Source organism: Engystomops pustulosus, chromosome 3, assembly GCF_040894005.1.
Source record: "Engystomops pustulosus chromosome 3, aEngPut4.maternal, whole genome shotgun sequence".
Lineage (NCBI taxonomy): Eukaryota > Metazoa > Chordata > Amphibia > Anura > Leptodactylidae > Engystomops > Engystomops pustulosus.
Genome location: NC_092413.1, coordinates 39,051,712 through 39,067,839, shown reverse-complemented (window position 1 = coordinate 39,067,839; position 16,128 = coordinate 39,051,712). Strand labels below are relative to the sequence as shown.

Below are 16,128 nucleotides of genomic sequence, written 5' to 3'. Positions count from 1 at the left end.
TAGGGTCTGCGGAACCGTAGTAAATGAGCCCAAATGTATGAGGTGAAAGTAGTCACATCCATGCAGTAGGACATGGTAAGATCAGTATTATACTCCCTGAGGCTGCAGACCTGTTCAGGTAAAAAAGAATCCTCACTCGCCTCACAGTAACACACATACCGGGGCTCATATGGGGCTCACAGGGAATCACATACCGGGGCTCATATGGGGCTGGCTTTCACAGAAATCGGGGAGACAATTTCGTCAGACAATGCACTTTCGGTGAACTCTGCGGACTGCGTAAGTAAATGTACCCCACAGTATCCTCTAAAACGGGATCCCCTGCTCAATTCTAGACTACTGTGTGCAGAGCATGAATTATATGTTTCTATTTCAAAAGTTGTGTCCTCCTTTGCTCATTTAAATTTTTTTAAAGTTTTCTTCAGACCATTTCAAATTCCTGTCTGTCTGGGTCCTAAAGGGAGTCTCCTCAGATACATTGGAGGACCAGTCCAAATCTCAATTCAATATTTTTGTGTTTCCTTTTGGTCTTTCCTGACACAGATCTTTGCAACATAAGTAAAATTCTTGAAGGAGGAAATGTTGGGGCTGCCCAGTCTTTTAACTTCAAAACCTGCTCTGAATGATGAATGATGTTAAAATATAAGAATAAGTAGTATAAAAACAACTGCTGATTCCAAATGTTCAGGAAATGATGTGCGTTAGTAAAGAATAGGATCAGCTGAAACACAGGATGTATGAAGACCTCTCCTATAGAACGGAGCTTTTAGCCCTGTCTTGATCAGGAGAGTAGCATGGCGAGTCAGATATTAGGACTAGTTTTTTGGGTCTTTATTTTACAGATTTCTTATGCCATATCAGAAAATGACAACACAGAAGCTATCTGCTCTAATGATGCCTGTTACTCTGTCCACATGAATATGAAGACCTTTACTGATGCCCAAACGGAGTGTGAAAAAAGAGGAGGTACTCTTTTGACTATACACAGCGAAGAAGAAGCCTTGCTTGTATACAACTTACTTATGAAATTTACCAATTCTACACCATCTATTTCACCATCAAAGCTTTGGATTGGACTTTACCTAAAAGCTAAGTCATGTGTTTTTAGTAATCAAACTCTAAAAGGGTTTTCTTGGATCACACATTCACAAGATACAAAGGAAGGTCAGTACTCCAACTGGTTGAATGAACCAAAAATGACTTGTGTCAAGGAAAGGTGTGTGAGTATGAAGCTTCACATGGACTCACCAGACAATTATAAGTGGTCTGTTGAATTATGTTCTTCTCATGTTGATGGCTACATCTGCAAATTTACCTTCCAGGGCATGTGCCCGCAGGTTGCTCTGGCCGGCCCCGGACATGTTGAGTATAACACTCTTTTTGATATCGAAAGTTCTTCTTTGGACTATGTTCCACATGGCTCTTCAGCTTCTGTGACTTGTGGTCATAATGGAGAATATACAGGACCTTTATTGATTTGTATAAAATCAGATGAAACTAATGTTTATCAGTGGAGTAATACTCGCTTGGACATAAAATCTAATGGACCCTTTTGTGCTCCGGAGGAACTAGGCTGTAAGTACAACAATGGTGGATGTGAACATGAATGTGTAGAGTATCCGCAGAACAAATCCCTCTCCTGTAGATGCAGAGATGGCTATGTCTTAGCTCCTGACTCAGTGTCTTGTGTGAGCCCTGACCACTGCCAGTCTAACCCGTGTGAGCAGACTTGTATTAACCAACCATATGGCTTTGAATGTTCATGTGATAATGGCTTCACATTGGCTGAAAATAAAGTAAACTGCAAAAAAATCAGTGGATGTCTTAAAGGGGAATGTGACCATAGAGCTACCAGTGACTCCAGAACTGAAGAAATGGAACCAGAATACAGTGACACTACAAGAAAAATTAAGGAAGAAAAAGGACCTCAACAGGCCACTTCACCATCCATTAGAGATACACAAAACGGCAATGAGAGATCACCCAAAATAATCCAACCAACCCCAATACTTTTTGTGAAAACAACCCCCTCTAGTGAGACTCCTGTTAATGATGCATCTGGATGCAGTGCACTACAGACTACATCAAAGCTGTTATTGAGTGTACTGTGTATCAGTGTAGTTTTGTGCTTGTAGCTAAAGCAGGAATCTTTTTTTTATCATAGAGAGGGCATAATCATGACTTTTTGTGAATTGACAATGACTTTTGCTATTCTGTTTTTTGTTTTGGATCTGTTGAAATTCTGTTGATGCCCCTCTTGGCCTTGGGGTATACTTATCTGGTATAGCAACATGGCCAAAGTGAAATGGTAAAGAGACAATTGTGTTTCTTTAAAAATATAAAGTGTTTTTCTTTAATTGTGTTCCCCAGTCCAATAAATTGCATGTACCTTTACAATAGATAAATGTATGCATCTTCTCCTTGTTTTTTAATATTTGCAGACCCATAATAGGGGAAAAGGTGTGTGTAGTGGATCCAAGGAGAAGACCATGTGAAGTTGTTGCTTTTTGACTCTTCAAGTGGTGTATCAAGGACTTTTACCTGCTGAAGTATTTCACTTGTGCTTTATGGTGCTTTTACAAATATTCTTCCACTTGAAGATGTTTCTAGCTACAGGCAGTCCACTGGTTATATACAAGATAGGGTCTGGAGGTTTGTTCTTAAGTTGAAATTGTATGTAAGTCGAAACTGTATATTTTATAATTGAAGTTCTAGACAAATTTTTTTCTTTTGCCCCAGTGACAATTGGATTTTCAAAATTTTTGCTGTAATTGGACCAAGGATTATCAATAAAGCTTCATTACAGACACTTTATAGCTGATCATTGCAGCATCCAGAGACCCTAACCAGAGGTCATAGTAGGCAGAGGGGTCCGTCTGCAACTATGGGTCGTCTGTAAGTCGGGTTTCCTTAAGTAGGGGAGCGCCTGTAAACTATTTAATGGGTGATTTTAGACACAACACATTTTTATGATGTGCTTGATCCTTCCTATCAATTAGACAGATAGACACTGAAGACTTGTTAAGATAATCATGTTATAGTGTTCTATGGTATCGTAGAAATTACAATATTTAACTCATGTTGGAGCTTCCAAGTTCTACACAAAAATGATTAGACAGAGATGGACTGATAGTCATAACCTTCTTTTGTGAGATATCTGATTCATTGCATTGTTGGAAACAGAATGCATAATGAGGCAGTGTCTCTAGTAAGAATACTGTCTGCCCCATCTCTAGGAGTGGTATCCTGACCACTATATGACTTCCTTCCGGAGCTGATAGCCCTATCTTCTGTGCCAGCAATGACCTTGTACTGATCTACTGAAGACATGTAGACTCACACTCTACCAATCATGCTGTGTATTTCCCAAATTAAGTTTAGTAATTTACATTCCATTACATAAAACCTGTATAAACAGAGCAAGGGAGATTGAACCTAGGGGAATATCTGATAACATGCGTAATGCCAAATGCTATAGCCTAAAAGGAATATATGTAAAAGGGCAGGAAAATGATTCAATATGTTATGCTATACTGATCTGCAGTAAATAGCTTCAATATTATTGCTATTCCTATATTTTAAATTACATATAACTCAGTTTTTTCTAATATTGTGTAATGAAGGGATCAGGTTCAAGAAAAGCAGGACAGTGACACCTAAATTAAAGTCCCCCATAAGGCTGTACCTACTTGCCTCTGATACCCTAAACGGTGCGTGACAACTAGAAGGCAATCCCTCCCTATGCCACAGTGTAAACACTTATCAGACCAAACAACACAAACAGGGAAGAATGTTTGACAACAGTGATAGCAACCAAGTACAAAATTAATGAGTAGTGAAAAGAGCCAAGATCAAAATATCAGGAATCTCTCTCTCAAGGTAAAGAGCTAGCAAAGATAAACTATAACCAGCACTGAACTGAAAGTGACCAAAATACTTATGGGAAAGCAGAGTCTCTGCCCCAGGAGTGATTGGAGCAGGGCTTTGTCAGTCACAACTGTTAACTGTTGCTGGACCAGAGCAGGAAGAGAAGGGGGTGATGCAATCAACTCTGAATAGCCTCCAAACTAAGTTGGCAGTGACACAGTTGTTAAATATTAACGCCTAAGTGCACCAGGACGTACTATAACATCCTTGTGTTGCGGGGGGCTGTATGGGGAGAGCTCACGGGCTGGCAGGTGTCAGCGGTCGGTGAATATTTGTATAAAAAATGATCAAATAATCATATTGGTTACACCTCACATAGGTCCCTACACCAAAGTGTGAAAAAGGTGTTGGCCTCAGAATTTTGCAAAATGGCAAATATTTTTTATGTCCAAAAGATTTTAATTTTAAAAAAATCTGTTAAAACCTAAGAAAATTTATATAAATTTGGTATTCCGATGATCATATTGTCCCAAAGAGCCCACAAGAAAAGCCCACAAATGTATCTTTTTGTCAATATCGCTGCACTTGGAATTCTTTTCCAGCTTTCCAGTACATTGCATGGAATATTAAATGTCACCACTACAAAATACAATTTGTCCCACAGATAACAAGCCCTAACACATCTCTGAAAATGTAAAAATAAAAAAGTTATTGCTTTTAGAATGAGGGGGAGTAAAAAACAGAAACACAAAAAATGAAAAAGGGCTGAGTCCTGTAAGAGTTAAGGGTTAAGATCTAAATCCCCAGCAAACAATTAAACAATATCAACCATATGGATTTAGTGTCTCTAACCCAAGCATACCTACATGCTGGCGTGTAACCCCTAAGACAGGATCCATGAAGCTTTTAATGGCTTATTTTTGTGAAAAAGGACTTCCTATACAAGTCATATGTTTTGATTATTTGTGGCCGGAATCACTGGTGTGTGCCCTGTGAAGCAGGATTAGTTCTTCATTTAAGTGTTAATGGCTTAGTGTATGAAAAAAAGTACTTTAGAAAATATGCATATGAGCCTCAGGGGTTCATGATTACATCACAAAATCCCCTCCTGGATTCATCGGCTGTTAATTATTCATGCCTTCATTTGGTGCTTATGCCCGCATCCTCCTTCCTTTCCTCTTCAAAAGAAATGGTGACAGCCAATTGAATCCCAGTTAAGCTTAGGAGGCTCATTTGCATATTTACAAAAGTCTTTAAAGAGGAAAACTAAGCCATTAAGGCTAAATTTACATGAACATATGCCCTCCCCTCACCATAGAAATATGTGGCGCAGGGCCGGTTTTAGACAAAGTGGGACCCTGGGCAAAACTAAAAGTTTGGCCCCAAAATAAAACAGTCACATTCAGTACAGTACATCAGGATGGACTGGACAGCGGGCCCTGGGCAAATTCCCAGTTTGCCACCCCTTAGCGCCGGCCCTGATGTGGCGTACCGGCCGTAAATCCACGGTCCCTGCCCAATCAGCATAGAGGTTGGAATAGTCCCAATTCCTGGCTCTGTGCTGGGAATTTACACTAAATCACGGTTTGTACAGCGGTATTCAGGCGTACATGGCGTGATAAATCCCTCCTTAGTTCTTCTTTATAGTGAACATCTGCAGTCATCATGCTTTACCTCATACTTTATTTCTATTTTTTATACAGCACAGAAATAAAGAAAGATGTTCAGGGACTATGGAGACAATACATGACAATACAGTCATGAGCAAAGAAATATTTATAACCACAGACGTTACTGGGTAATTGACTAATAATGGAGAGATCCAAAACCTTGATACTTAACAATTTAGAGAGTTGGCGGCTGAATAGAAGACAATGGTTACATGTTCAGTACATAACACACAGAGAAGTAATAGCATTGAAGCTAAAGTTCATATGACTGTACATCTAGGCCAGGAAGATGAATGATTCGTAGACTTCTATTCTGCAGTAGTTATTTCACAGTAGGGTTTATAGGCGAGGAATTCTGTTCCTTCCTTTCACAGGAAAGGGTTTGGACTACAAGAAAATAATGTTGGGTGGAGTTAGCCCTTTTTTTAAGGTTCAGGACTCCTTTATTTACTAAAAATAGCCAAGAGCAATTAGAATAAAGTAGATGTGTACAATGGGTTGCAAAAGTATTCATAACCCTTGAGCTTTCATCATATTTTAACATTTCATCCAAAAAATGAAATGTATTTTATTGATATTTTATGTCATGGAGCAGCACAAAAACATGAGATATTTTTGAAGTGTAAGAGAAAATAAAGTTCTTTCTCAAGTTTTGGAAATTAAAAACCACAAAAGTCATGTAATAAGTAGAGTTCAATTGTTAAAGATTTGCTATTATTGTTGTATTTGTGTTGTATCGTGAAGGCATCTGAGAACATTAGAGTTGAAACAGCATTATGTTGTGCTAAAGTTGTTTTTAAAAAATTTCTTTAAAAAAATAGCAAAAGCAATGAAGATCTTATGGAATCACTGTTTGATCCAGTACGGCAGAACCTCAAGACATGGTTGTCCACCTGAACTGACAACCCAGACAATAGTACTAATATGAGTGGTCAAGAGATGTAGGATTGTTCTGGAAAATCCATATTTCAGGTGGGAGAATCTGTCCACAGGACAACTTTTAGTTGGTTTCTCGACAAATATGGTCTGGGGAAAAGGTAAGATAGAAGCTGTTTTTGAAAGCAAGTAAGAAGTTTTGCAGTTTGCAAATAGCTATTTAGGGAACACAGCAATTATAAGAAGGTTCTTTGAATATTTGGCTAAATGGCAAACTCTATGTGTAGAGGATAGCCAACACTACATGTCATCCCCAATGTGAAGCATGTTTTTGGAAGCATCGTGTTGTTGGGAGGCTTTGCTTCAGCAGGGACTTAGAGTAGATGCATAGATGGCTGGAGCTAGAGGCTGCAAAACACCTAAAGTGAATCTGTCACTAGGTTTTTACCAACTAAGGCTACATGCACACTGCCGTTGCCCGCCGCACCGTTGCACAGCGGGCACACAGCAGCGCGCGGGGAGAGGAGGAGGAGGTGAGCGCTGCTCACCCCCGCCCCTCTCCATAGGAACATAAGGGCCATGGGCTGCACCGTACTGCTCCCGTACCATGCCGTGAGCCCATAGAAGTGTATGGGGGACGTATATCGGCCATACATACGTCGGCCGTATATACGTCCTCCATACATGTGTGTGAATGCAGCCTAAACTACTAGCGTCCTCCAGTAGGATAAGAAATATCTGTTTTAGAATTCCCTCTTTTATTTGAAATCTCACCAGTTCCCCTTTAAAAATTCTCCCACAAAGTCAGGCATATTTAGCTGTCTTTAGTAATTCTACTCTCAGACACATCTGATAGGCAGGGAGAGTGAGTGAGTGAGAGTTAGGCAGGTAGAGTGACAGACAGGGAGAGATAGATACAAAGATAGATATAAAATATTTTTTGTTAACCGATTCTATTTTGTTATAGCTAAGAGTTGTTATTTACTATATTGGGCAGTTCCGGGATTCCCGGCAATGAACCCCATAATAATCTCTAAATGTCTGAAACACCACTTTTTTGCCATTTTGACTACAATCATACTGATCTGAAGAATAAAGGAGAGGTGTCATCTTAACCCCTAATTGAAAGCCGTACAAATAGAGCCCAACAGAATATGGCGCAACTGCAGTTTATTTGTGAATTCTACCAACTTTAGAATTGTATTCCAGCTTCCCAGTACATGGCACAGAATATTAAATGGTCGCACTAGAAAAAAAAAAATTGTCTCGCATATACTGCATCAAGCCATCATACAGCTTTGTATAGAAAAAAAATTAAAGAGTTACGGGTTGTGGAACGAGAGGAGTAAAAAATGTAAAGGGGAATTATCAAAAAAATTGGTCTCGAAGAGGTTAAACAAAGCTGGAAATATGTAATTGCATAAAACGATGTATTGATCATGTAATGACTGTAATGACTTTACAGATGACTGGAAATGAAGATAAGGAGATAGATATAAGAATGGCCCTAATAAGTGTATGGCTTACAGATATATTAATTTAACTGCATTGGGACATATTTCCTAAGAACAGTGCAAACTGCACTAGATGCAGTTTCCTGTGTATAGAGCAGAGTGCACCAGATTTAGGATTTGTGGTGCACGTTCTTCATGAATTTGGCGCCCCCTGCCCTGCTCCGACAGACTGCTTTTTTTCTTGGTGCACCTTTAACATGAGGCGTGCAACACAATTCTTTCAGGAATTGCATGTTAAATCTGGCGCACGGTCCGATTGTGTACCGGAACAACCCCTTCAGTGCAAAAATTTTGTTGTACAAATGTGGCACGTCTTAAATACCTGTGCAAGCAGTGTGCACTGAAAATAACATGCAAAGTCTGCCAGAAAACTGGCGCACGGGCCCGAATAAATGTGCCTCAAAGTCTAGTAAATAATAACCACTTGTCCAACATCCAATAGGATTGCTGGAAGTGAAATTGAAAAAAAACCAAGCTGCTGTCAGTTACTGCTGAGAGAGGGTGGAGGTGGCATCATGGAAGCACTTATAAAGTATCCATGTCTGATGTGTTATGTTTATGTATATTTGTCTGTTTAATGTCACAGTATGTTGATATATATGCACATATTTCTGTTATGTCTTGTGCACAGTACTTATTGGTCTTATAAAGTCTGTAAATAGAGGTGATTGTAATAAGGTAACCTTTATATTCTAACCCTGTAATATAAAAGTCTCATGAATATTTGTTAGAATGTAGGGGTAGACTTATGTCTAAAATAGGAATTGTCTTTGTTGTCTGTAGAAACCAGTTAAATTTTTTTTTCTTTTCAAGACCAGTATATTAACCCATTGCTTTGCAGTGATAGGTTGCTAAGAGCAACAGAAGAGTTTTACATAGTCTCCTAAATCCCCCCTTCTCCCTATGCTTAGTTATTTGTATATACATTTTACTTTAAAAAACATATTTTAAGTCACATTGAAAAGTCATCATTGAACAGTAATAGTTCATGTAGCATTATACTGTTACTGTAACAAAATTTAGTTTGTGTCAGTTCTTTAAATACAGCACCAAGGGTCCTCAAATGGTCTTCAACTTTCCAGACCCTTGCAAATGGAGGTCCCACCTCTGGAGCAGTATGTAAGTGTGATGTCAGCTCCAGATCATACATACATACTGCTGGAGCAGAAGAGGGATCTCCAAGAGGATAGGAGACAGTGATAGAGGCTGTATGGGGTAAGGGGAGGCGGAGCCAAGAATGGATGGGGTATACGTGGATTAAAGAAGAGGCAGTAATGGAGAAGGGATTTGAGTGTGAGAGTTAGGCATTGACAAGGGGGTATTGAAGGCAGATACAGCTTTAGTAGTAGTGTATTAGAAGGTAGAGGAGAAGACAGTGTCAGATGGATGTGGTGTAGGGGAATGAGGTTTAGGCAGTAAAAAAGGAAGTGAGGCAGGTGGAAGTTGGGGCTGTGATGGAAAAGGCTTAGATATAGGAGCAGGCAAAAGAGATGGAGGAGGTGGTCATGGTGGGGGTTTGATGGTGGTGAGCAGGAGGCAGTAATGGAGGAGAAGAGAAGTATAAGAGGTTGGGGTGAAGCATGGGATAGGAATATGGATGGGAGAAGGAAGTAGTGATGAAGAGAGTGTAAAGAATATGGGAGGGAGGTGGAGGTATCTGAGGGAGGTAGAGAAGGCAATCATGGAGGGGGTATGCAAGGAGGATGAGGCAATCATTGAAAAGGTAAAAGAGGAAAGAATAGGAATAGAGATGAGCGAACATACTCGTCCAAGCTTGATGCTCGTTCGAGCATTAGCGTACTCAAAACTGCTCGTTGCTCGGACGAATACTTCGCCCGCTTGAGAAAATGGCATCTCCCGCCGTTGTGATTTTTGGCGGCCAGAAACAGAGCCAATCACAAGCCAGGAGACTCTGCACTCCACCCAGCATGACGTGGTACCCTTACACGCCGATAGCAGTGGTTGGCTGGCCAGATCAGGTGACCCTGGAATAGACTAGCCCCTGCCCGCGCTGCTCGGATCATTCTCTGTCTGGATGCCGCTATGGAGAGAGCTGCTGCTGGTCAGGGAAAGCGTTAGGGTGTTCTATTAGAATAGTGTTAGGCAGGAGTGATTCTACAAGAACCCAACAGCCCTTCTTAGGGATACAATAACGTTTTATTTTCCTTTTTTTTGTTTGCTTGTGGCTGGGCTTGCTGGCATTAGTAGTGCAGCTAGTACCATTTGTGAGGAATTCGCTGGGAGACTTGCGACCATTGTGTTTAGCTCTTAGTGACACGCATATCCACCTCAAACACCGAAGTGGGACAATTTATTAGGGGTTTGATTAGAATTAGGCAGAGTCTGCTAATTTCTTTTTTTTAACCTTTATTTCTTTTTATAACTCAAAGTCATCAGGCACAGCACAAAATCCAGTTGTGTGCTGTCAGTGTAGGTTAGAAACTAGCCATAGCAATAAGATAGCATCGTTTTGTTTAAAAAAATAAATAAATAAAAAAAAATAAACGCAAAAAAAAAATTCAAGTTTACACTTTAATTTGGAAAATGTTTAACCCGAAGGCTAGGGGTAGAGGACGAGGGCGTGGACGTGGGCGTCCAACTACTGCAGGGGTCAGAGGCCGTGGTCCTGGGCGAGGTGAGACACCACCTGCTGATGAGGGAGCAGGGGAACGCCGCAGAGCTACACTCCCTAGGTTCATCATGTCTCAAGTTACTGGGACTCGTGGTAGAGCACTGTTGAGGCCAGAACAGTGCAAAGAGGTGATCTCGTGGATTGCGGACAATGCTTCTAGCCATTTGTCCACCAGTCAGTCTTCCATGCAGTCCACCCATGTCACCGAAATCAGCACTCCTCCAGCTCCTCCACCTCAGCCTCCTTCCCTCCAGTTTGCCCCTTCCCAGCAAAATTTGGCATTTGAACCGGCATACTCTGAGGAACTGTATTCTGGACCCTTCCCACAGTCACAAACCACTTGTCTGGTTGCTGCTGAGCTATTTTCCGATGCCCAGGTTTTCCACCGGTCGCAGTCTGTGGGTGATGATGACATTATTGACGTAGTGGTAGAAGTGTATAAAGAGGTGTCGCACGATGAGGAGACATGGTTGTCAGACAGTGGTGAAGTTGTTGTCAGGGCAGGAAGTCCGAGGGGGGAGCAGACTGAGGGATCGGAGGATGATGAGGTGACAGACCCAAGCTGGGTTGATAGGCCGGGTGAACACAGTGCTTCTGAGACGGAGGCGAGTCCTATAGCAGAACAGGTTGGAAGAGGCAGTGGTGGGGCCAAACGGAGAGGCAGGGCCAGAGCTGGTGCATCAGCGCCAAATGTTTCCCGTAGTCAAGCTCCCGTGGCAAGGGCTAGATTTTCAGAAGTCTGGAGGTTCTTTAAAGAAACACCGGATGACCGACTGACTGTGGTGTGCAACCTGTGCAGAACCAGGATCAGCAGGGGTTCCACAACTACTCGCTTAACTACCACCAGTATGCGCAGGCATATGAATGCTAAACACCCCACTCAATGGCACCAAGCCCGTTCACCTCCGGCCGGGCACACCACTGCTCCTTCCCCTGTGTCATCTGCTAGTCAGCCCCCTGGCCCAAACACCTCCCGTGCGATAACCCCATCTTCGCCTCCACGATCCTCCACAGCATCCACCAGCGTTCAGCTCTCCATACCCCAGACGCTGGAGCGCAAAAGGAAATATAGCGCAACCCACCCACACGCTCAAGCCCTCAACGTCCACATCTCCAAGTTGCTTAGCCTGGAGATGCTGCCCTACAGCCGCCACTACTTTTCCCGATGTGCCGTCCCAGCCCTGCACAAGCACGTGTCAGAGAACATCATCCGTGCCCTGACCAACGCCGTTTCTGACAAGGTCCACCTGACCATGGACACGTGGACGAGTGCTGCCGGGCAGGGCCACTATATATCGCTGACGGCACATTAGGTTAACTTGGTGGATGCTGGGACCGAGTCTGACCCTGGGGCTGGTCATATACTGCTGACGCCGAGGATTGCGGGGCCTACCTCGGTCCAGGTCTCAAAGGCCTACTATGCCTCCTCCTTCTCCCACCCCTCCTCCACCTCCTCCTCCTCCGACTAATTACCATCCGTGGGCATGGCGCCATCAGTCGGTAGCTCTAGGCACAGCAGCAGTGCCATCGCTAAGCCACAGCAGGCGGTGCTAAAACTGCTGAGCCTAGGCGATAAAAGGCACACCGCCTAAGAGCTATTACAGGGCATCGAGGCGCAGACCTATCTGTGGCTGGCACCGCTGAACCTGAAGCCAGGCATGGTTTTGTGTGACAACGGCCGTAACCTGGTGGCGGCTCTGCAACTCGGCAGACTGACACATGTGCCATGCCTGGCCTATGTGTTAAATCTCATAGCTCAGCGTTTCCTCAAGACATACCCTGTCTGATTTGGTCACGAAGGTGCGCCGCATCTGTGCGCATTTCAGGAAGTCCAGCACAGATGCTGCCACTCTCAGGGCAGCGCAGCGCCGCATCCAACTGCCCACTCACCGACTGTTGTGCGACGTGCCCACGAGGTGGAATTCAACATTAACCATGTTATCCAGAATTTACCAGCAGCGCAGAGCGATTGTAGACTGCCAGATGTCAACTTCCACCAGAACTGGTAGTCAGGTCAGTCAGCTTCCTCAAGTCTACAATGAGGAGTGGACGTGGATGTCTGATATCTGTCAGGTGCTGAGTAACTTTGAGGAGTCAACACTGATGGTCAGTGGCGATGCCGCCATCATCAGCCTCACCATCCCGCTTGGCCTGTTGAAAAACTCTCTGGTCAGCATGAAGTCGGAAGCTTTGCGCTCGTCACAAGAGATGGGGGAAGAAGATTCCCTTGTTGATAGCCAAAGCACCCTTAGGTCTGTTTCTCAGCGCATATCGGAGGAGGTGGATGAGGAGGAAGAGGAGGAGAATGTTGGCGAGACAGAAGAGGGGACCATTGTTCAGTCCTTCACTGTTCAGCGTGTATGGGCAGAAGAAGAGGAGTTGGAGGAGGAGGAAATGGGCAGGCAGGCCAGTGAGGGGAGTGAATTCTTGCGCGTTGGTACTCTGGCGCATATGGCAGATTTCATGCTAGGCTGCCTATCCCGTGACCCTCGCGTTCAAAGAATTTATTCCAGCACCGATTACTGGGTATTCACTCTCCTGGACCCACGGTACAAGCAAAATCTTTCCACTCTCATCCCTGGAGAGGAAAGGAGTGTGAGAATGCATGAATACCAGCAGGCCCTGGTGCACAAGCTGAAACAGTATTTCCCTTCTGACAGTGCTAGCGGCAGAGGGCGTACTTCTGTGGGACAAGTAGCGAGGGAGAGTAGGCGAGCAGGCAGCTTTTCCAGCTTTATGTCACCCCAGCAAGACACTGTCACCTGTCCCCAGTCTCGGCAGAGTAGGGCTGATCTTTACAGAAAGATGGTGAGGGAGTACTTAGCTGACCATACCATCGTCCTAAATGATCACACAGCTCCCTACAACTACTGGGTTTCAAAGCTGGACATGTGGCACGAACTGGCGCTGTACGCCTTGGAGGTTCTTGCCTGCCCTGCCGCTAGCGTGTTGTCCGAGCGGGTTTTCAGTGCAGCCAGTGGCATCATCACTGATAAGCGTACACGCCTGTCGACTGACAGTGCTGACAGGCTGACGCTTATCAAGATGAATAAAGCCTGGATTTCTCCGGATTTTTATTCTCCACCAGGTGAAAGAAGCTCAACCTGAATAATGTATGCACTCCTCCTCCTCATTGTCCTCCTTCTCCTCCTCTTTGTACACTAAAGCAGAGGAAACTGGCTATTTTTTGCCAGGGCCAACTGGCTCTAGCTATAGTACTCTATGTATTTAATTTTTCTGGAGGGCCACCTACCCGGTCCTCTGTTTTAAGCAATTTTTGGGAGTGCCACATACAGGCACTCAATCTATTTAATTTTTCTGGAGGACCACCTACCTGCTCCTCTGGTTTGAAAACTTTTTTGGACTGCCACATACAGGCACTCAATTTATTTAATTTTTCTGGAGGACCACCTACCTGCTCCTCTGGTTTGAAAACTTTTTTGGACTGCCACATACAGGCACTATCCAAATTAAATTGTCTCCATAGCAGCCTCCACATGTCGTCTTTTTAGCTGGCTCCACACGTTGTCTTTATTGCTACCTCCACATGTCATCGCCATAGCTGCCTCCAAAAGTCGTCCATATACCTGCCTCCATACATGGTCTCCTTATCAAACGAACTGTGTCAGGCAGAATTTTGGGTTGTTTTCATGGATTCCACATCAAACTTGTTAACTTTGTCGCCACCCTGCTGTGTAATCCACAAAATATACTGGAAAACTTTTATCATTTACTGATATTATTTCAGCGCTTCTTGCGCATCTGTTTACATTCCCCTCACCCGCCATATCCCAAACTTATAAGAACGCTACTACACTTGATCTTATACAAAAGGTTCTTAGAAGTGCTGTTTGGGGAGTAGCCGAGAGACAGGGGCTTGGATAGGCAAAAGCTCGCCTGGTAGCGGAGCGCCAGCTCCATCCCAAGATCCAACTAATATAGTTTTAACTGCAGCACCTTTAATCTACTACTAGTTCACTGCCTCCATACATGGTCCCCTTATCAAACGAGCTGTGTCAGGCAGAATTTTCAGGTGTTTCACCAGATACATAGTGGAACTCGGCCCATCTGTCGCCGCCATGCTGGAGACTTGAAGTTGCAATCATAGCAGCGCAATATGGATGCCCCATACTGTCGCTCTTAATCATGGAAGTCATCTCCATGGCTGCCTCCACATGTCGTCCCCTTATCAAAAGAGCTGTGTCAGGCTCATTTTTCGGGTGTTTCACCAGATACGTTATGGAACTTGGTCACTATGTCGCCACCATGCTGTGTTATCGACTAAATATACCGTCAACCTTTTGTTCACATAGGAAATCATTTCAGCGCTTTTGTAACCTTGGCCAGATCTGTGCCATTCCACAATTCTGTCTCTGAGCTTCGGAGGCAGTTCTTTAGACCTCATAAGCCTCATGTGCTTTGACATGTACTATGAGCTGTGAGGGCTTATTTAGACAGGTGTGTCCAATCCAATCAGTTTAATGAAACACAGCTAGACTCCAATGAAGGAGTAGAACCATCTAAGGGAGGAACAGAAGGAAATGGACAGCATGTGAGTTGATTTTGAGTGTCACAGAAAAGCGTCTGAATACTTATGTGATATTTCAGTTTTTCTTGTTTAATAAATTAGCAAAAAAAAAATACAACTCAGTTTTTTCTGTCAAGATCAGGTGTAGACTGTACATTAATGAGTAAAAAAGAACTTTTTTGATGTTACCAATTGGCTGAGATGAAACAAAGAGTGAAAATTTTAAAGGGGTCTGAATAATTTACATACCAACTGTAAAAAAAAAAACTATACGAACTTGATATTATGGAAATCGTACTAACCCAAAAATTTTGCCCTGTGAAACAGGGCCCTTAAGAAAAGGGCAAATACATGTGTGTGTTTATTAATTTCACCACATTTGAACTTTTTTCCATCTTCTCAGTTCATTAAATGAACTATTTAATGGTAGCACTAGGAATACCTGCCATCTCTTGATCAAAACTCACTTGATAAAGGTTTTGTATTGCAGTGTATTATACCTGTCAGCCTAACACTGGCAGGAATCCTATTAAACTCAATTTGATAGCAGACGAGAACCATTGTTAAGTCCTCAGTCTTCATGAAAAGTCAGTGTGGATCAGGCAGGGGTAATGGCGTGACACTGAAATGCTGAAATATCCTTTTATGATTCATTAGACTTTCATTAGATGAAAAACGTGCCAGAAGACATAAGAAATGAACTTACAAATGTGTTGTGTTTCAAAGACATTCCGATCAGATCTTTAATTGTTTTTCTCGGAATTTGATCTCTTTTGGGTTTCCAGATGAAATTGGGTGGGAATCTGTTAGTTTTGGCGGAACATAGAAGTATATTACTAAAATATGCCTGAAATTACCATGCCACCGCTAATGTTCTCATAACCACATAACTCTTTACGTGTTATGTCAAGGATGCACAACACATTCCAATAGTGAACATTATAGAAGCACTGAAGCAGTATAAGGGAAGCATTTGTCTTATCTATCCCAAATGATAAAGAGTAGATATTTCTAATATACAATTTGTGTTATCTGTAAGTA

At 42.9% G+C, this 16,128-nt stretch overlaps 1 protein-coding gene across 1 annotated transcript; it reads left to right on the top strand.

Moving 5' to 3' along the window:
- The first annotated feature begins 744 nt into the window (after positions 1-744).
- Positions 745-2,819, top strand: LOC140120451 (complement component C1q receptor-like). The gene has a single exon (XM_072139489.1). It carries the CDS (start codon positions 795-797, stop codon positions 2,133-2,135), a length of 1,341 nt encoding a protein of 446 aa, XP_071995590.1. The 5' UTR covers positions 745-794; the 3' UTR covers positions 2,136-2,819.
- Positions 2,820-16,128: the final 13,309 nt, after the last annotated feature.